This window comes from Triturus cristatus, chromosome 6 (assembly GCF_964204655.1).
Source record: "Triturus cristatus chromosome 6, aTriCri1.1, whole genome shotgun sequence".
NCBI lineage: Eukaryota > Metazoa > Chordata > Amphibia > Caudata > Salamandridae > Triturus > Triturus cristatus.
Genome location: NC_140589.1, coordinates 808,042,990 through 808,064,084, shown reverse-complemented (window position 1 = coordinate 808,064,084; position 21,095 = coordinate 808,042,990). Strand labels below are relative to the sequence as shown.

General features: G+C 44.8%; 1 protein-coding gene across 1 annotated transcript in view; it reads left to right on the top strand.

The window, feature by feature from the left end:
- MTR (5-methyltetrahydrofolate-homocysteine methyltransferase) overlaps positions 1-21,095 on the top strand; it is a 456,618-nt gene that overhangs the window by 237,138 nt on the left and 198,385 nt on the right. The window contains exons 19-20 of the mRNA XM_085611389.1: positions 18,953-19,042; positions 20,807-20,959. Of these exons, the coding sequence (XP_085467515.1) occupies positions 18,953-19,042; positions 20,807-20,959 (243 nt within the window). The remainder of the gene's footprint in view (positions 1-18,952; positions 19,043-20,806; positions 20,960-21,095) is intronic.

The window sequence follows — 21,095 nt, the reverse complement described above, 5'->3', positions numbered from 1 at the left end:
GAAGATCTCCATCATAATTTGCATTTACGACATGTAGCGTTATATTGTTTAATGAAGGTTAAACCTGACATGGGAATGAGTTGTGTGGCCACCCCACAAACGTGCCAAATTCCCTCTGAATCCAGTTAATCGCAAAATGAAACATTAGTGGTGAAATGGAAAGAGTTCTGCACTGACCTGTACCATCACACTCTGGTGGACACCAGGGAAACTCTCAGACAGAGGTTGCAAAAAAATGGTCTCCTGGTGACCAGAAGAGCAGTAATCTGAAAGAATCCATATCTTACCGGCCAAAGGGCCAGCAAACCCATCGCTCTTTGCTGTTGGGGAAAAGCTACAACCTGTTGCAGGGTCAGCCCTTTAAAGCCTCAGTTACGCAAATCACCATTACGACAGATGCATCTCTACAGGCTTGGGGGGCAATCCATCAATCAATAGGGATTTATAGAGTGTGACTTATCACCGGGTGCTGGTAGGGAGGGGTTGTTTTTCACAGCTCCCGGCTATTTGTTGAAGAGCCATGTCTTTAGACTCCTTCTGACTTCTAGTAGGGGTGTCGCTGATCGCAGGTGCGGGGTGAGGTCATTCCAGAGTTTGGGTGCGAGATGGGAGTGGCTTCTCGCTTCTGCATCTGTGGATACGGGGGGAGTGGGCGAGGAGGAGCGGAGTAGTCCAAGGCCTGGTGGAAGTTTACTCTCTGGTTGAGGTAAGCTGGGCCCTTGTTGTGGAAGGCTTTGTAGGTGTAGGCTAGGAGATTGACGTGGCAGCATTTTCTTGATGGGAAGCCTGTGTAGAGCTCTGAGGTGGGGGTACATATGGGTTTGTCATCGGGAGGTTGACGACGAGTCCTGCGGCAGCATTCTGTATAGTTTGGAGCCTGTTTCTGAGATAGGTGTTTATCCCTACGTAAGGGGTGTTGCCGTAGTCCAGGCGCCTGGTGATGAGGGCCTGGGTGATGGTGCTCCTGGTGTCTGTGGGGAGCTGTCTGAAGATTTTCTTCAACATGCGGAGGATGCGGAAGCATGCTGAGGTGTTCTCCTGTCTTTTTGTGTATAGGTTGCTGTTGAGAATGATGCCTAGGTTTTTTGCGTGCTCTGTGGGCTTGATGAGTACTTTGGTTTTGTTGGTGTTCAGTTTAAGGCATTTGTTCTGCATCCAGCTCGCTACGTTGGTCATGCACCTGTGGAAGTTGACTTTTGTGATGGCACGGTCTGAGGAGTAAGGCAGGATAAGTTGGGTGTCGTCAGCGTAGTATACGATGTTCATGTTGTGGGATTTGACCGGGTGGCTAGGGGGCCATGTAGGTGTTGAAGAGGGTGGGGCTGAGGGAGGAGCCTTGAAGGACTCTGCAGACACTGTTTTTTGTAGCTGAGGCGAAGGGTGGGAGGTGGATGCTTTGGGTTCTTCTTGTGAGAAAGGAGGCCATCCATTTGAGAGCCTCTCCATGGATGCCCATCTGGTGGAGGCCAAGGAGTAGGGTGTGGTGAGATATGTTGTTGAAGGCTGCAGAGAGGTCTAGGAGGATGAGGGCAGCAGTTTTGCCCCTGTCCATGAGGGCTTTGATGTCATCTGTGGCTGCTATGAGGGTGGTGAGCAGAAGCTGGATTGCGAGGGGTCCAGGAGCCTGTTGGTTTTGCGATGGTTGTCAGTTGGATGGTGATAGCTTATTCCATGACTTTAGATGGGAAAGAAAGGAGCAAGATGGGGCGGGTATTTTTGCGGTCTGTTGAGTCTGTAGAGGGTTTTTTAGAAGAAGTTTGACATCCGCGTACTTCCAAGCGGTAGGGAAGCAGGCCTCTGGGATGAAGGTGTTAAAGATGAGCGTGAGTTCCCTGATGATGGCGATAGTTCCTTTATTGAACATGTGGTGAGGTCAGGGGCTCCGGAGTGGATGGAGCACATGAGGGTGGTGGTGGTCTACGTGGTGAGGGGTTCCCAGTAGAGATGGTGACTGCGGTGTTGCTGTTGAAGGTGCATAGTGCACTGAGGGTTTCAAGAGGTTGTGGGTCGAAGTGTGTGTATACAGCTGCAATTTTGTTGTGGAATAATTCTGGGAGGGCGTCGCGGAGGCCCTGGGAGGGGGTGATGGTGTTCTCTATTGCTGCTGGGTTAGTAAACTCTTTGACGATGCTATAGAGTTCTTTGCTGTGACTGGAGCTTTCATTTAGGAGGGTGTTGAGGGCCTCTTTCTTGGCATTTGTTTGTTGGAAGCTGTATTTGTTTAAGGTTTTTTTGTGTTACCCTGTTGGCATGAGTTTTGTTGGTGCACCAGATTCTTTCTAATTTCTTGCAGTTGCGTTTGGTGTTGATGAGTTTGTCAGTAAACAAGTGGCCCGGGGGGGGGGGGTGTATGAGGGGGGCTACAAATTCAGTGCATTTTGGTAATGCAGGTGTTGAAGTTTCTGACTACTATGTTGGGGTTTTGGCAGGGGGTAGGCAGTGTTGTGTCTAGGGTGTGTGACCAGAGGTCCTCTTATACGTTGCTCCAGCTCCTGAGGGGGTGCTGGGGAGGTTGTTCCGGTGCTTGGAGGTGATGGTGATGTGGAAGTGTACTATGGAGTTGTTGGACCAGGTTATTTTGCTGGCGTGGCTCTAGGTGATTTTGTAGCTGGCGGGGAAGATTAGGTCCAGTGTGTGTCCTGCTGTCTGTGTGGACTCAGTATTTGGGAGTGTCTGAGATTCTTTAGAGTCTTGAGTAGGATGGTGGTGTTTGGGTCGGAGGTGGCCTCCAGATGAAAATTGAGGTCCTCTAGGAAGAGGAAGTCATCTGACTGGATGGCTAGCGGTGCAATGAAATCTGCGATATCTTTGAAAAAAAAAGAGGGCGGGAGCCGGGTGGTTGGTATGCAACGGTGCAGCAGTGGTTTTGCTGCTGGTGTTGGTTTGGAAGTTCATGTGCTCCTTGATCGGTGAGGGGATGTCAGTGGTGGAGGAGCAGTTGATGTCCTTTTTGTGAAAGATCGCTATTCTGCTACCGTGCTTGTCGGTGCAGTTGTGGTGGATTATTTTGTATCCGCTGAGTACAACGGCACTCCTGACCTAGGCTGATGCCGAGTTGAGCCCGGTCTCAGTGAGAGAGACTAAGTCTGGAGTGAGTGAGTGAGCATATGGTGTCCCAGACCTCGCTGCTGTGTTTGTGGAGAGAGTGAGTTTTGATGAGCAGACAGTTGAATTAGGGGGGAATTAGGGGGGACTTAGGTGTGGTAGGGATAGTGATGCACTATAGAGGGCAGTGCAAGCAGCTGAAAGGTCCGGCCATGCAGTGAGGGGAGGCGAGATGGCAGTTGAAGTTGCGGGGGCCTGGAGGTTGTTTCCCGAGTACCTGAGGTGGGAGGGTCGGGGGCCAGGGGTTCAGGCGCTGGGCGTGTTCCAGGTGCGGACGGGCTCAGGTGCTGCGGCCTTCAATAAGTAGGTTACCTGGGCGGGGTGCTGGGCATGGTGCGAGGGAGGCATGAGAGGGGTGAACAACTGGGCGGGGAATGGGCTGCACTGGGGAACATGTGTGAGTGAGAACCAGGAATCTGTGGACAAATAAGACCTGACAAAACAATGAATCTGAAAAGCACGAGCGAGTTTGGCAAAGAGCATGTTTAGGGAATCTGCAAAGAAAACAGTGGTTCAGGCAACACAGTAGATTGGAAGACTGAACACATAAGAGCATGAGAAAGGGATAAGGGAGAACGCAGCAAGGTGGGGGAGTGGAACAAAAAGCAGCACAGAGAGAGTGAGAGAGGAGTGAAGAAGTGACGCAGATAGGGGAAAGCAAGGGAGAGAGGGGAATGAAGAGCGGCACTGAAAGGGAGAGATGGACACAGAGAGGGGAACGAAGAGCGGCACAGAAAGGGTGAGTGGGGAGCGAAGAGTCAGTCCAGAAAGAGATCGGGCAGAGTGGTGTGGCAGAAGTCAGGAGAAACAGCAATGGCACAATTCAGGAGTGAGCGAGAAGGGGAAGCTGGCCAAGGACCTGGCCATATGGAGGACCTCACAATACGTGGCCTCTGGTCGCCAACTCAGAACCACTTCCACATCAATCACCTAGAGCTTCTTGCGGTTCAATTAGCTCTGAAAGCTTTTCAGCAACATCTTCATCATAAAGTAGTACAGATTCTTTCTGACAACATGACACAATGTATTATTTAGAAGAAAACAGGGGGTGCACACCCCATACAGCTCTCACACATAGCAGAGCAGATATAGCACTGGGCCATACATCACAGAATCCACCTCCTAGCAGAATACCTACCAGGGGTGAACAGCGACTTCGCAGAAATGCTCAGGAGAATGCAACAGCAAGTACACGAGTGAGAGATCGACACAACACTCCTCCACTTATATGTCCAATGGGCAGAACACTGGAGATAGACCTCTTTGCAACACAACAGAACATGAAATGCCAAAACCTACCTTCCAGATTTCGTCGCCCACAATCCAAAGGCAATGTCTATGGATCAGCAGGTCAGGGATATTTGCATGCGCTTTTCCCCCTCTCCCACTCATTCCTTATGTGGTTCAAAAGCCAAGACAAAAATCTCCCATGCTAATTCCAACATGGGTGCGATAAGTATGGTTCACAGCCCTGCTACAACAGTTGGTGGTGCCACATGAGAAACTGCCTCTCTAGTCCCTTTTTCTAACTCAGGGAAAGGTCATACATACATCCAAATCCAAAACAGCTCAATCTGACGATTTGGCTCTTGAAGTTTTAGAATTTGGACACCTCGATCTACCTCAAGAATGCATGAACATTCTAAAACAAGATTGCAGGCCAACCATGCAAGCCTGTTATGCAGCCGAATGGAAGAGATTTGTCCATTACTGCTTAGCCAAACAAATCCAACCACTCTTACCAACAGTGCAAGACCTTGTTTGTTATCGATTTAATTTACAACAAGCAGGCCTTGCATGTACCTCTATTAGACTACACTTAGCAGCTCTTGCCACTTACGTGCAAAACAGACAACATGTCACTCTTTAAAATTCCAGTACTCAAAGTGTTTATGGAAGGACTAAAAAAAGAGCCATTACACCTTTTATCCCACCAGCACCTTTCTGGGACCTAAATATTGTTCTCTCTAGACTCATGGGACCACCCTTTGAACTGCTGCAATAGTGTGATTTACAGTTCCTCACATTTAAAGTAGCATTCTTAGTAGCTAGCACATCTCTCAGGTGAATAAGGGAACTTCAAGCACCGACTTTAGAAGACCCTTTCTTCCAAATGTAGCCATATAAATTAGTACTTCGGACTAACCCAAAGTTACTCCCTAAAGTAGTTTCCGCATCCATGCAAACCAAACTTTTGAACTACAAGTATTCTTTCCTAAACAAGATTCAGTAGCAAGAGCTCTTCACACCCTTGATGTTGAAAGAGCATAAATCGAGAGGACTAAATCTTTTCACAAAACACGCCAACTTTTAGTTGTGTTTTTAAACCCCCAAAAAGGTTCCTCTATCTTTAAAGCTGGAATCGCAAGATGGATAGTAAGATGTGTTCAAATTCTCTACCACAAAGCAAAGCGATCACTACCTGTAATTGCACGATCTCTCTTTACGTGCAAAAAAACTAGTCTCAATGGCTTTTCCAGGAAGCATCCCCTTAGTGGCCATCTGTTAAACTGCTACATGGAATAACCTACATACATTCACAAAACACCATTGTGTTGATGTCTTAGTTAATCAACAAGCTAGAGTGGATCAAGCTTTATTACGAACACTTTTTAAAACACCAATGTCAATCACTAGCTATCCACCGCTTATGGGAAGCACTGCTTTACATTCTATGATAAGCATATGTATCTACGCCCAACGCATACTACGAATGGAATATGTTACTTACCCTGTAAGCATCTATTTGTAGCGTGTAGTGCCGTAGATTCATATGCACCTACTCTCTTCCCCGGAAGCTACTGGCTGCGTATTTACTTCTCTACTAAAACACTCAAACTTATCTTAACTTTACTCAGATGCTCATACTTTCTGTCACTATACTGCTCCTGTCCTAAGCTCACTTTATGAGCTGAAAAACATCTAACAAAGGAGCAGATGAACATGCACAATACAGACTATAAGAAGAGTCACATTACCTTGTGACTCAAAATTCTTCTTCAAAGAAAAGCAACTTACTAACGTTCACGCCCAACACTGGATGGTAGGAGCAGGCTAAGCATATGAATCTACGGCACTGCACGCTGCGAATACATGCTTACAGAGTAAGTAACATATTCCTTTCTTTGAGTCATCAAGCGTAGGTGGGTCCAAGTCTAATATATGAGTATAATGACAATAGATTGCTTCAGAAAAGGAGCGGAGTGGAATCATTTGGATTCTGCAAAAAGGCAAAGAAACTGAAACAGTATGACCTCATTTGGAATACCAGTGACTCTTAAAATGGTGCCTCTTGAAGGTGGCGCCGCTTAACTGTGTATTCAGCTGATAAGACATGCTTTGAATCTGTGGTTTGTGAGGGATTCTTAAATGAATCTATATGTAACTTTGAACAACAGGGACAACCCTCTACTTTTTCCCAAAACAAAATAATATTTGGTAAGGTCTCCTCAATATGGCTCTTATTTCCTTGACTAAGGGTATATGTTCATAGTAAATGCTGTATAGTTGCTAATACATGGTATACAAATGTCTGAAAATGAAAGCACCTTTTCTTATGTACTGGTATAGAACACAGACCCAACCATTATGCCCAAAGGCCGACAGAAGGGTAAGTTCTAGGAACCTAACAACAGTTCCATGTGATTGATTTACATAGGTACAGTATAAATACTTACCCCACGTTTAACCAATCAGCCAGTTTGCAGACCTTCAAATAAATGTATACAAGAGCCTCTCAAAATAAAGCAAAACATCTCTATATTCATGTCACCGAGTAAAATACCACTATATTGCAGAGAGTGCAGTTCTCAAAATGGTGAGTAGCTGAATCTTGTTGAAATTGCACATATAAATGGTCAACAGTAGTTAACGGAGAATGTCCTTCTTGGATTTTTGCCTCCATTTATGTGTGGTCACTAAACAACACCAGGGGTTTAATCAGACGCGGAAGCATTAGTCTGCGTGTTTCATAAGGACTCGTGCTATCTGTCTATGAATTTGTAAATTAAACAAAATAGTGCCTTTAGAGTGTGTGACTGGGATTACAGTCTCTATAGTGTGCATGTCACAATGTCCACATACTTTGTTCTCTAGTTTAATAAACCAGGGTATGAACTTATATTCACCAATGGAGGGTAAGTGTCTATATGCAGATCAAATTTGCATCATCAGCAGTGTTTCACTGAAAATGAATCTGGCATAATTTAGTAAATGATGTTGTGTTCATATAACCCACATTGTTCTGCATTACCACTAATGTTACTAAAAGGTTCACACTTGAGATACTATGGTGTATGAAAGTCATGATTTAGTAACCTAACATAAAAATGTCTCAGATCGCTACAGTGTCACAAGATTGACGATAATTGTGATACAATGAATGAGTCAATAACAATATGTGCGTTTAATAATTAATGAAGAACATAAATCATTGGCCATTACTATGATCATACGTTAATATCAGCATGCATTTTAGATTTTGGGACAACTGAGCGAATTCACATTACGCGTAACAATCTCACAAATGAGTGAATGGCCCTTTATTCATAACAGAGCTTCATAGATCACAAGGAGCTTAACACCATCACCAGTGGTCACAACAGATTATGAATCCAGGAAAATGCTTCTATTAGAGCCCAGTTCTAAGAGGCGTAAGTTGTTAATTCTAAATCATCTTACTGTGGTATGTCTTCTAACGACCTCAATAGCAGTTGAGGACTCTGTGTGACTGACAACAGAATCACCACATATAGACAAGCATCTACTCCATACAGAGAATAGAATACGCTATACGTGCAGCATGGGATGTACCCATAACAATGGTGTCATGCCTCCCCCTTTCCAAAAAACATGCCTCCTACACAATGTAAATATTAATGCTGAGGACGCTGACGCACTTGCAGATAGTTGATAAAGTGTAACGTCTGCTAGTGCAGAATAGCAGTGCAATTCAAAGATCACCCTACATTACAATGTATCTGCTGCCAGTTTCAGGGACAATGAGAAAAAAGCAGGAAAACGATCATATGCGGTACATCCTCATCTAAATAACTGTTCCTCTTTGTAAACTAGAATGGCAACTACGTGGTCTCCTCCTTAAATTGTGTGTGGTATTTGTCATTATGTTGTATGTGATAGTCAATATCATTAGTCAATCCCTCATATATGTGCTATGGAAATTGCCCTATTAGAATCAATACATATGTCCATAGCTCAGAAACTTTCTGGTCAAGAGCTATATAAAGAAATATTAATCCCATAGAATCAAAAGATAGACCCCTTCCATGCATGTAACACCTGGTGGTAATATTCCACGGACTGGTTTTCATTGGACTTGATCGTGATGCTATGAACATCAGTTGAATAATCCTGCACAAATTGTGTTTGCTATTTTTTAAGCACGAGCTATCACACAAAGGTATCAAGGTGCTAAAGTTTATGAATGTCCGTCGTCAACAGAAATAAAATGGTGCACAGTAATGGCCTGTACCCTTAGGCACTGGGATTAAGGCTTGTCTTAAGTTGTTTTCGGAACCTCAGGAGAGATGTTTCCTTTCACATATTAAGAGGAATACTGTTCCCAGTCTATGCCACGGAGAAAGCTGTCTTTATTCGAGTGACACTTTGAGACGACAGAACCCCATTGGATCTCAGAATGCAGTTAGGTATTTAAAGAGAGAACGTTTTTTGCAAGTGGATTTCTGCCATGATGATAAAGTGATTTATGGACTAGACAGAGAGATTTGAATCTAATTCTTTGAGCAACTGGAGGCCAGTGCAATTTCCCCAGAGCTAGTGAAATGGACTCAAATTTCTTAATATGAAAGATAAGTCTAGCTCCTGCATTCTAAGTCAGATGGAGTCTATCTATCAATTTAGCTGGAACATTCAGATACAAAGCTTTGCGATAATCCAGCCTTGGCAAAAAAAACATGTTCATATTCATGATTCCTTTAGAGTAGTAAACATATTATTTATACACCTCAGAACCCATAATTAACAAAGACAGTTCTTAGTCACAGACTTTATTTGGTTTTCCATTGTATGTGTCGTGTTAAATTTCACATCTAAATTCTTCACAAGTTGGAATGAACTAGGTTGTTGGCCAAGTGAATTTGGTCAAAACATGTTGTTCCAGACTGTTGTAGGGGGGAAGTGGGCCAGAATCTGTCTTTCCACCGTTCAACTTTAAATGTTTGCTGGCCATCCACTGTTGGAAATAGGTCATACATTTGCATTGATTTTCCACCCTTATACTGGGTTCCTCGTCAATCGCGAAAAGAATCTGCATAACATCCGCATAGTTAGGGCAGTCAGTCCATATGATTGTATCTATTGGTCAGTGGAACTATATACAGGTTAAAATGTAATGTTGAAATGACAGAACCTTGTGTTACTCCTGAAGTGAGTACTTTCACTTTGGATAAAAATGGACCCATAGTAACTTAAGTGGTCTGGTTAGTCAAAAAACTTTGTAACCACGAATGGATGGAGCCCCTGATACCGCAGCCCTCCAGGCAGTACAAAAACCCCTGCTGGTCAATGGTATCAAAGGCCCCTGAGAGATCTAGCATGATCACTGCTGCCACACCTTCCCTGTAGGCATACATGCAAAGTCATCTAACACTGTCATTACTACACATTCCGTGATGCAGCTGGCACAGAAACCTGCCTGCATTCAATGTAACAACTGTTGAAATTCTACAAAGGTGGATAGCTGATTAAACACGGCCTGTTCAAGTAGTTTGGCCATCAAATGGAGTTGAGACACTGGTATGCAGTTGTGGACATAGTCCTGGTCTAACAAGGAGCCTTAATAATGGTCAAATATAAGCCTTTTTAGGTCTCGCCTAAGCAGCGCGCAAGCACTGCTTTGGAGTGACCTCTTGGAATCGCTCCAGGCTTTTTTCCAACTCGTGCATGTTTTGCACTGTTTCCTATTGGTACTCGTGCATGTTTGGCGTTTCCCTTGCGGGAGCGAGCAGCAACGCCATCTGTTAGCAATTATCGCGCTCGTGCTTTCGAAACAGATGGCGCCGCTGCTGTCCACCCTCATCTTCAAATTGTTTTCTCACCCTGTCTGCTTCCTTCCAGATGGTATTTTCGAATTCTATCCTTTCCCTTCCAATCATCTATTTGTCTCTTTCCTTCTCTCCTCCTCATTTTCATACATTTCTCTCTAATCTGCTTTTCACTTTTATCCTCCATGGGACATTCCTCCCCTTGAGCTTCCCCCCATTAGGAGGTGGTCACAGAGGGCCATCCAACTAAATGCCCTCACGCAGGAATTCAATCTTAGAGCCGTAAATGGGAGATCACATTCTGACTCCCATGGGGCTAATACTTTTAACAGGATCACCTCCCCGTCCAGGATTGACTATATCCTCATGGATGTTAGGTTATGGGGAGATCTGCGAGATATGGAAGTCATACCGTCTGTAGATAGCGATCATAACCCTTAATGCCTAGAACTAAACAATGTTTGGCAGGCATTTGAAGTCGAGGGCAGTAGTAGACCAACCCTGTCCTCCAGAGAAGTTATTCCTTCAAATTGCTGTAGACGCCTTAAATGGCTTAAAATTGCCAACGAGGAACACAAAATGGGGGCAATCGAGGGCATTTTAGATGCTGAGATCAGCGAATATATGAACATCCATAGAACAATGCAGGCCCAACTAAATTTCCACATAACCTATCAAGAAACAATCGCCAAACTGAGCGCATTCTTTATTGTCGAAAAGAAAGTCGACTCTAGAAAGCACTCGGCAAAGCCTAGCAATCCTTGGTATTCCACAAGCTGTAAGGAAAAAAGGGTGGCCCTTTCTCTCGCACTCAGGAATAAAGATCCTGTTGCAGTTGGTATTGCAAGGAAGGAATATACTAGGGCCCAAAGAGAGGCCAAGAAATCCTGGGATGAGAGACACCGGGAAGAATTAAAACAAGCATCTAAGGACAAAGACTCGAAAGGGTTTTAGGACCTTATTAATAGCAGGGTTAGGAGTACTTCGCCCCCAATTCCTAACCACGTCACTGGCAATCAATGGCAAGAACACTTTGCTAAGTTGTATTCCACGGACGACAACTATTCTCCCACCCTAGTCGCCGATATTATTACCACCCCTGATGCCTCTGTCCACCTTTTGGAGTGTTTTGAATTATCTGAGGTGGAAACAGCAATAAATAGCATTGCCCCAGGTAAGGCGGCGAGGTTGTCCCCATCTTTAAAAAAGGGAACAGGGAGGACCCTGCCAACTACCGACCGATTAGTCTAATCGATGTAATACAGAAAGTGGTTGGCAGGGTCCTCCTTGCCAGGATGGGTACCTGGATGGAAGACAATAGTATTCTGTCCCATTTTCAGGCGGGTTTCAGGCAAAAGGTGGGGACAATTGACCAGGTATTTCGATTCTTCATGATCTATTGGAAGATAGTAATCCTAGGGAAACGCAGTTTGTATTTGGCCTTCATAGATCTGAAGACTGCTTTCGACCTGGTACCTCGGGGGAAACTCTGGCAGACCCTACAACAACTAGGCATCTCCCCTTTGATTCTAGACATTATACAACGTCTACATATTGGTAATTATGCTAGAATCAGATGGGGTTCCCAGGGGCAACTTACGGAGAGGATCGCGGTGAACAGGGGGGTGCGCCAGGGGTGTGTGCTGGCACCCACCATGTTTTCTTTATACATCAACAGGGTGGTGGATTTCCTGCGGCAGGAGCCGGCGGATGCCCCATCCCTGGCTGGGGAAAAGACACCGACCCTCCTGTTCGCCGACGACACCCTACTCATTTCAAAATCACCAGGGGGGCTTCAGAAACTTTTGAACAGGTTTGACACTTTCTGCAAAACACATGGGTTGATAATAAATACCACCAAAACCAAGCTTATGAGTATCAATCCTTCCAAACGTTTTAAAAACAACATTACCCTAGATGCTATCCCATTGGGCATTGTGGAGGATTTCGACTATCTGGGGATCCGCATCTCGAAGGACATGAGATGGGGCCCCCACTTAGCCAAGATGCTTTTAAATCACAAGTGGGTAATTGGCGCAATTTTGAGAGAACAACGCCTATCCAGATGCAGGCCTGTTGCCCCAGTGCTTGCTATCTACGACGGAAAAGCTCTCCCATCTGCTCTCTATGGATCTGAGCTCTGGGGCTGTCAAAACGTTGGTGAACTTGTCAAATCTGAAAACAAATTCATGAGAGATATGACTTCCCTCCCCATTTCGACGCCTTTGAAACCCCTATTCTATGATCTAGGTAGACACTCGATCTTAGACATAGCACGCCTGCAACCCCTTCTTTTTTGGGCCCGTATTAGAAGGACGGCTGAATTGTCCAACTACGCACTCGCCCTTGATGAATTGATCCTAGCCGACATAGGGAGTAAGATTAAATGGCTATCAGATTTGCGGAAAATTTTAATTGCTATTGGTTTTAAGGAGGCTTGGGATAGCCAGATCCCCCAAACAAAGCAGGCTTTAAAAAGAAATTACTGGGAGTGGGTGCAGACACAGGATATTCAGAATCCCAAACTAGGGAAGTTAACAGAGGGATTTTTCCAGTATAAAATCATTCGTAAGCTGGAACCCTACTTGGAATTTATCCAGACTCCCAAAGATAGGGCCTTATATATGAAACTGAGATTTGGGACTCTCCCGATCAACAGTTTCATCACAAGCTGGAGAGGTACAAATATGGCATCGACACCCTGCCCAGGATGTGCCTACCATAATGAGTCTACTGCACATTTTCTGTTCGCCTGCCCAGCTTACAGACTTCCCAGAGTCAGGTGGCTTAAACCAGCTTGACAATTATTAGGGCCAATGAGCCATCGCAATGCACTCCGCATTTTATGCACAGACTCATCATCCTTATCTCTGATATGCGGGGTGGCTAAATTTCTAGGCTGCGCTTGGCTAATAAGAACCAAGATTCTGGCAAGGAAGTCAACCAACCAAGTTAGTGCAGATGTGTACTGTGTTTAGTATCCAGTCAATTAGGGGGCTAAATCCTGTTTGTAAATAATCTTGCCTCCTTTTTTAAATAGTTTTAAGTTTTATAATTTTAATTGTTTTAAATTAAATAACAAAAACCACGTGATGGGAAAATTTGTACTGTATTAACTGTAGTAGATTATGACTTAATCATATTTTATAATCTTGAAAAAAAAATTATTTTTTATTTTTTCCTTCTTTTCTGGAATTTGTACAGCTTTTATGATGTTTTCATATATCGAATAAAGCTATTACTTACTTACTTAATTTTATCCTCCACACTCCCATACATACTCTTCTATCACCTCCTCTCTCCAACCCTTTCTGCATTCTTTCTCCTCACCCCTTTCCCCACAACCGTTCTTAAGTTCACACCTTTTCTTGTTTTTGTCCATATCATCCCCAAGCAACCTCTCCCCCCCTCCCCCCCGGCCAGCTCGTCTCTTCCATCCTAGCACACATTTGGCAAATACAAAGAGCTCAGTGGGTTAATGCCTTCCCCTGCAGAAACCTTTGGATAGCATGCCGGCCACAGGATCACTTTTTTAGATAGGCCACTTTGCCTCCAATCCTTTTGAGGTCGGCAAACCGAGCCCCGTTACATGGGGTGATAATAACATCCGCTATTTACAGTGCACACCATACATCATTGGGCAAATAGTCTGCCCACTTCAGCCACTGGCGCTGCTTACTATAAGTGATGGCATTTTACTTCTCCATGTGCGCACATCCACTTAAAATGTAGTGCACTTCAGTGTTGGCATCTGTACACATAGCTCTACCTTGGTTTCGTCTCATTTCATAATTGTTACATTTATTTTTGTGAAAGGTCATTTTTACATATTGTTTTATTTCAAGGAAGGTAAAACCATTTTAGATGGCACAATTTGGACTTTTAATACATTTAACATTGTAATGCCTAATGCATATATTTGCCAAAAAATCTAACAAACATATTGCCCATGCTAATACTTGTTTTTAATTAAGGTGACCTGTACTCGTCAAAAGTACCATGTGAGGGATTGCGCAGTTGAGCACTGATGAGGGAATGACAGTCACGGACCCACGGGTGATAGTGCGCACTCTGGCGGGGTACTTCCGTGAGGTCTACTCCTCCAGCTCGACCATGACGGTGGAGACGGCACTGACCTACATCAAGGACCTGCAGATGCCCAAACTCTCCCCTGAGGCTCGAGAGACGCTCGAGGCTGAGCTCACGGTGGAGGAGCTCCAGGCGGCTATCGGCGCGCTGCAGCCCGGTAAGGCGCTCGGACCGAACGGCATACCAATTGAGCTTTACCAGCGACTCTCCGAGACGTTAACGCCGCACCTGCTGAATATGTTCACGCACTGCCTCGAGGTGGGGGAACTCCCTGACGACCAGCGGACGGCCACCATTGTGGTAATCCCGAAGCCGGGTAAGCCGAAGGACCAATGCACCTCATACCGTCCCATCTCACTGATCAACGCGGAGGCAAAGATCCTAGCGAAGGCGTTGGCCGCTCGGCTCACGCCTCACCTATCTGACATTGTACACCCGGATCAATCCGGTTTTATGCCTGGCAGGAGTACGTCTCACAATCTGAGGCGGCTGCATGGGGTGCTGGCCCGCGTGGGGCGGTTGCAGGAACCGGCTGTCATTCTTTCCCTTGACGCCCGCATGGCGTTCGACATGGTGGAGTGGCCCTTTCTCTTCGCGGTACTCCAACATCTGGGGTTCGGACCGAAATTTTGTGCCTGGGTCCAGCTCCTCTACACTAAGCCCCTAGCCCATGTCACGGCCAACGGACACATGTCGGAGGACTTCCCATTGACGCGTGGCACGAGACAGGGCTGCCCTCTGTCACCTCTGCTCTTCGCCCTAGTGCTGGAGCCGTTGGCGGCCTGGATCCGTTGGGAGCCCATGATGCGAGGCCTCCGGTGGTCTGCCGACTGGGAGGACCGCGTCTCCCTTTACGCGGATGACATACTGCTATATCTGTCCTCCCCGAGGAGTTCCATCCTAACGCTACTGAACATCTGCGAGATTTTTGGCCGGGCGTCTGGGTACACGATCAACTGGTCGAAGTCGGTCCTCCTGGTACTACGGGGCCCACCTCCGCGGTTACCGTCGAGTTGCCCGCTCCGGGTGGCGGAGGAGTCTTTCAAATACCTGGGAATACATATCGCGCTGGATCAGACGGAGTTCTTCAAGCGCAATCTCAGCCCTCAGATAGACCGCCTTAAGCGGGACGTGCAGTACTGGGGAGCGCTGCCCCTGACCCTGGTCGGGAGAGCGGCGCTCTTCAAGATGATGGCTCTGCCGCGGTTTCTCTATATACTGGAGAATACCCCATTCCAGGTGCCTCCGGCCTACTTCCGTGCGATAGCGGCGCAGGTGTCCAGCCTGCTTTGGGGCAACAAGCCGGCGCGCATAGCGCAGTCTAAGCTGGTCTGTGGGTGGTATGATGGAGGAATTGCACTCCCGGATATCCAGCTGTATTACTGGGCGGCGCAGCTGAAGGTAATCAACCAGTGGCTCCACGCGCCTCAAACTGACCCGGCGTTCAAGGCGGATAGGGACGTACTGGGTGAGAGGGGTATGCTGTCCCCACTGTATGACACCCGATCGATATCGAGGATGGTCGGCCCTCTGCGACAGACTATATCAATCTGGCATGCCGCTCAGGCCAAGTTGGGATGGCGAGGAGTCCTGACTCAGCTAACACCTCTGTGGGATGCCAGGAAGCTGGGACGTCTGAGAGACAGCAAGGGCTTCGACGCTTGGGATACCATTGGAATATCGACGATAGGCGATGTGTGGCACAAGGGGGAGGTTGTTCGGTTTGCGTGCTTACAGCAGCAGTACGAGCTGGCCCCCTCGGAATGGTTCCGCTACCTCCAAATGAAGCATGCCTTAATGACACAGTTGGCGCCTGGAGCGAAGGTTCCGGAGGCGTCCCCGCTGGAGGACAGGTTGCTGACAGAATATATGCCAAAGAGGGCCACCTCCTTCACGTACCGCAAGCTGGTCAACAATCTCCCGGACCCTATGGGGACCCTGCGGGAGCGGTGGGCTGACGAACTTGGCGACCTTGATGACCCAGAGTGGCGTGAGGCGGGTATACCCTCGAGGCTGCGACTGGTGCAACTTCGTATATTGCATCGCTCCTACTACACCAGATGCTTACTACACAAGCTGGGCAGGGCGCCACATCCCTTCTGCCTGCGGGGTTGCGGGGAGGAGGGCACCTTTTATCACACTATTTGGGACTGCCCATTCATTCAAGACTTCTGGAAACGAGTGCTGCGTACAATGTCACAGGCGTGTGGGATATCACTGCTACCGGAACCCAGACGCTGCTTGATAAATGTGTGGGAGCCCAACGACCTTAATCGTCAGACGCAGGGTTGGGTGACGCTGGGCATCATAACGGCCAAAAGAAATATAGCCCAAAAATGGGGTGCAGAGGAGGTGCCGCTGCTGTCCAAGTGGCGCAAAGACATGGACGCAGCCATGTTTGCGGAACGTTCTGTGTTCCTTAGACGGGGGTGTCCCCGCAAGTGGGCCAAGGTCTGGGGGGCATGGAACAAGTACAGGGGAGAAATATGCGAACCACCACCTCTCTCCGATGAGGACTCCTCTGACTCAGATGGCTAGGGGAACCTGGGGGGCGGTGGGGGGATGGGGCCTTAGGGTATTTCGAAATGCATTAGAACTTGGGTTGGTTGAGGGACTGTGCAAGGGGGTGATGCTCTTCTTATGGATATGTATACAAGGCTCGCTTCAATGTCCTACTGTTTTCACTGTTTTACAAAACAATAAAATTCTTTTTAAAAAAAAAAAAAAAGTACCATGTGAGCATGTGTAGTGTGATACCCTCAGGTTTTTCTGGAGCAAGCTATAGTCATTAAACTTATCACAAAGATATTAGAAAACAAGCATTGGCATAGCCAATAGGTCTCGCCTTTGGGACCTTATAAGTGTTTAGCTATGCAACAGTTGCATAACTAAATACTTATAAGGTCCCAAAAGCGAGACCTATTGGCTATGCAAAGCGGCCGTGCGGCCGCAAAAGTGAATGTGATCTCGATCACACATCAAAGCGGCCGTGCGGCCGCTAAAGTGAAAGTAATCACGGTAAAAGTGGCGCGCGCGCCCGCGCACATGCACTGTAGCTCTAGGCTGTCCTGGTAGCACTTTTTGGAGCCCTCTCAATAAGTCTCGCCAGACCAGCGCACGCGCTGGGTCAGGCGAGACCTAAAAACAGTACAACTAGTGACACTTCTCCACACCCCTTTTGATCAGCATACATGTAAGGGCTACAATTACACCATACTATAGCATCTAAGCCGGTGTTCTAACCATCCAAGCTCCCCTTTCTCTCCATGCCTTCCTCTAAAACTTGGAGAGAGGCATATAAATACCCCATAATGTTTGTGGAGAGGATGATTTACCATTTTAACACTAAATATTCAGAAATATTTGGGGACAGTGTTGTAAGCCTTGCCATACTTGCAAAGTAAAGGGTGAGAGTAAAAATCCACACTGGCACACCTTAAGGGCACCCTGCATGCAATAGCATTCCTCAAACAGCTATATGATAGCAGCATAAAGAATGTTATAGCTCTGTTAACTTGCATCGAGGCACTTGTCTTTGTGCTTTAAAGTGCCTTACAATGTGTCCATAAATGTTTACTAATGCAAGCATATATTTCTAAATCAGAGTACTTGAACTAGTATGTAGTACTTGTATAGCTCTTCAATTCCTGGCTCCACAACACCCAGAAAAATGTGCTGCGTGGCTAAACACTTATAAGGTCCCAAAGGCGAGACCTATTGGCTATGCCAATGCTTGTTTAATTTGTCGGGAACACAGCCAGTCTCTAAAAACTATTTTATAGTAATCTGACCAATGTAATATGAATTAGTCAGTAACTTTTTGCCTAATTTATCAGGAACAACATCTAGTCAGAGCCCAATTGCTTACTGCTCTTTTTTAAAGGAATTCAGTTCTTGTAATTCAGTAAGGAGACTTGGGAAAACTTTTTATATTTCCACAATAACTGAACAGATCTTCACCTCTAGGGGTTAGGACTGGGCTGGACAATACGTATGCATGTATGCCTGCTATTTTCAGTTCAAAGAAGTCTGCAAATCATTGCATTTGACCTGCGCGTTGGTTTCCAACTTTTGACCATGGGTTTCCTTCAATTCTTTGATTGTTTACAAAATTGCTTTCTATGTGTTTGATGCATTCATGGTTTTATTTGCATAAAACGCTGCTTTTGTTTCACTTATCAACCTTTGTATTCCTTGTTTAGAAGGAGCCAAATATATTTGGCATTAATCTCATTGCATTTACCTTGATTGATGAAAGGTTGCACCATCAATAGCACAGGGACAATATATTTTTATCACCAGTGGAATATAACAAATAAAAAAGGAATGAATTGCATTGTTTCTCTAAGTTTGTATACCATGACTTATTATCCAAATGTGCACTTAATGTAGCTGTTTAGTATATTTCCAAATTGCATGTTTGTATGATTTGTCCATCTTTAATTTGCTTTTACTGTAGACCTGTATTGTTCAATGTGTATTATTGAATGTTGCATGCTACCCACATAACATGCAAAATGATTGCTTTTGCATGGAATCTAGAGCAATGAAAAGTAAGAGGAGAAATTGTTGCCATTTATCTTTCATACACAACAGTGTTTATATGCATTTTTACAATTGCTGCAATTATATCCTGGCTTTATTTGAAATAACAAGATCAATGTGCTTTAGCGAAATGTTCTCAAACTGTATTAAATGCGAGTGGCCACTTTATCAACTGATTTACTCTATTACAGACCAAAGCTAAAGGTGGCAAGAAAGTAGTTCAAACTGATGAATGGCGTACTGCTACAGTCGAGGAAAGATTAGAATATTCCCTGGTGAAGGTGAGTTGTTGCACTCTCAGAAAACCATTTCAATCAGTGTGGCTATTTTATCATCTATAAAAAATCTGGACATTAATAATCAATGATTAGAGCCTCCTACTTCTCGATTCCTTACACCTGTTAATTTAAAATGACCATAGTGCATTAAAGTAAGTAATTCATGGTGATTTCAATGTCTAATTTGGAAGGACATGGGAAACTAAGACACACCTTGCATTGAAACCAGGAAATAGATTAATGTAATAGAAATCAAAATTGATAAAGACAAGCTCTCAACACTTGTAGTGGATAAATAATGCTGCAAATCAAGCTACGGTTCATGATGCACACATTTATTTTAAGTATAAGGTCACTGATATGAGAATGTTTGTCAAAGGAGTCAATTTTGGTTTAATTTGGTGGTAGGGTAATCAAGCTCTTGATTGGATGCTTCTTCCTAAGGGTCTTCTGATGAGTCTCCCGGGGATTACAGCAGGCTGTGGCCATCAAGTGAAAAAGTGACTTTGACTATTGATCAGCAGGACACAAATTTGGGAACTCTGATGCACTGTAACCTGCTGCAAGAAAGTCTTTGGAAGTGTCTTAGTAAAAATATTCTTTGCAACAAACTGTATCATGTGTGGGCACAGGGTTAAAAGATTGAAACATTTAAATCCTAGAAGTTTTTTGTTGTTTGGGGGTTTTGCTGAATGGATTCACATCTATTTATTAACTTTTGAGGCAAAAAATATGTTTGTTATTGTTATAATATATATGATACGGTAGCACTGAAAGCAGAATAATAGACATACTCTCTCTCACCCCTCGAAAAGAAATAACCTTTACTAAGAAACCTATTCAATGTCATACAAAACACTGCAAATATTTTTGCAAATGATAAGAATGTTACATACTCATTTAGTTCATTGTGTTCTTGTTATATGTGGTAGAATGAATTTCTACATCAGATTTGCTGGTCTTTCTTCCAGTTCAACCCATATTCCACTTGGAAAATGAGAGAAAAACAGGCAGATGACCCCTCACCTGCCCCCTGCCCCCCCATGACTCTTTTATGATTGTCAAAGCACACTGATGTATTGAAAAGCTGACCATGCGAAGCCTTGTATGAGAAACCAGTGCTTACTCAGCTTGCATTATGCTGGCCCTGTGGGCAGTTATGTATTTCATGATTATTAATGTAGTCCACTTACAGTCCTGTCCTTAAATGGGAGCCGCACCACAATCAGGAAATTGTTCAAGAAGGCAGGCAGGCCAGGCATAATGGAAAGATGATGAGTAATAACCAATCTTGTGCTAACAACATAATGTTTTTCACCCGTGCAATTATATGTAGGGAATATATATATTATTGTCTTGATATTATTTAAATAACATTAGCAGTTTTTTAAGTCACTCTCAGCTCTCTGGTCCTCATGTAACTTTCAGGATGTTGTGGGTTAGAAATTTTGAGAAAATGAATGAATAAACCCTTTTGGAGATGCTCATTACAACAGATAATTCACTTGTTCTTCAATATGCCCTACTAGCTACTTCTAGTGTAGAAACACCAGCTCTCACTTCCGACCATTTTCATTTGTTTCCTCTTTTGCTTCCCAGGTGACATTAGAGTTCTCAATGAGGACCTGTCTCCACCTGCCCTTCTTAGTAGTAGTGTTTTGTACATAAAATGTCTGTCGTAGTCTTAAATAGGCATGGGACTCTGGAATAAGAATAATTTTATTTTAAATATTGGTATTTCTCTCAATACATTTTCTTTTTTAACAGGGCATTGATAAGTATGTGATTGAGGACACAGAGGAAGCAAGACTAAACCACAAGCTTTATCCTCGACCACTCAACATCATTGAAGGACCTCTCATGAGTGGAATGAAGGTGGTTGGAGAACTCTTTGGTGCTGGAAAAATGTTTTTACCTCAGGTAATAGAAAACTGTCCGGCTTCTTCTCAGTCCTCTTTCTGGGTCTATTTTAATTTGTGAGTTAGTGTGTTTATCAGCCATCGTAAACCCGGTTGTGCTGTCTTGCATAGCATAAGTGTTTGACAGTTTGATATTA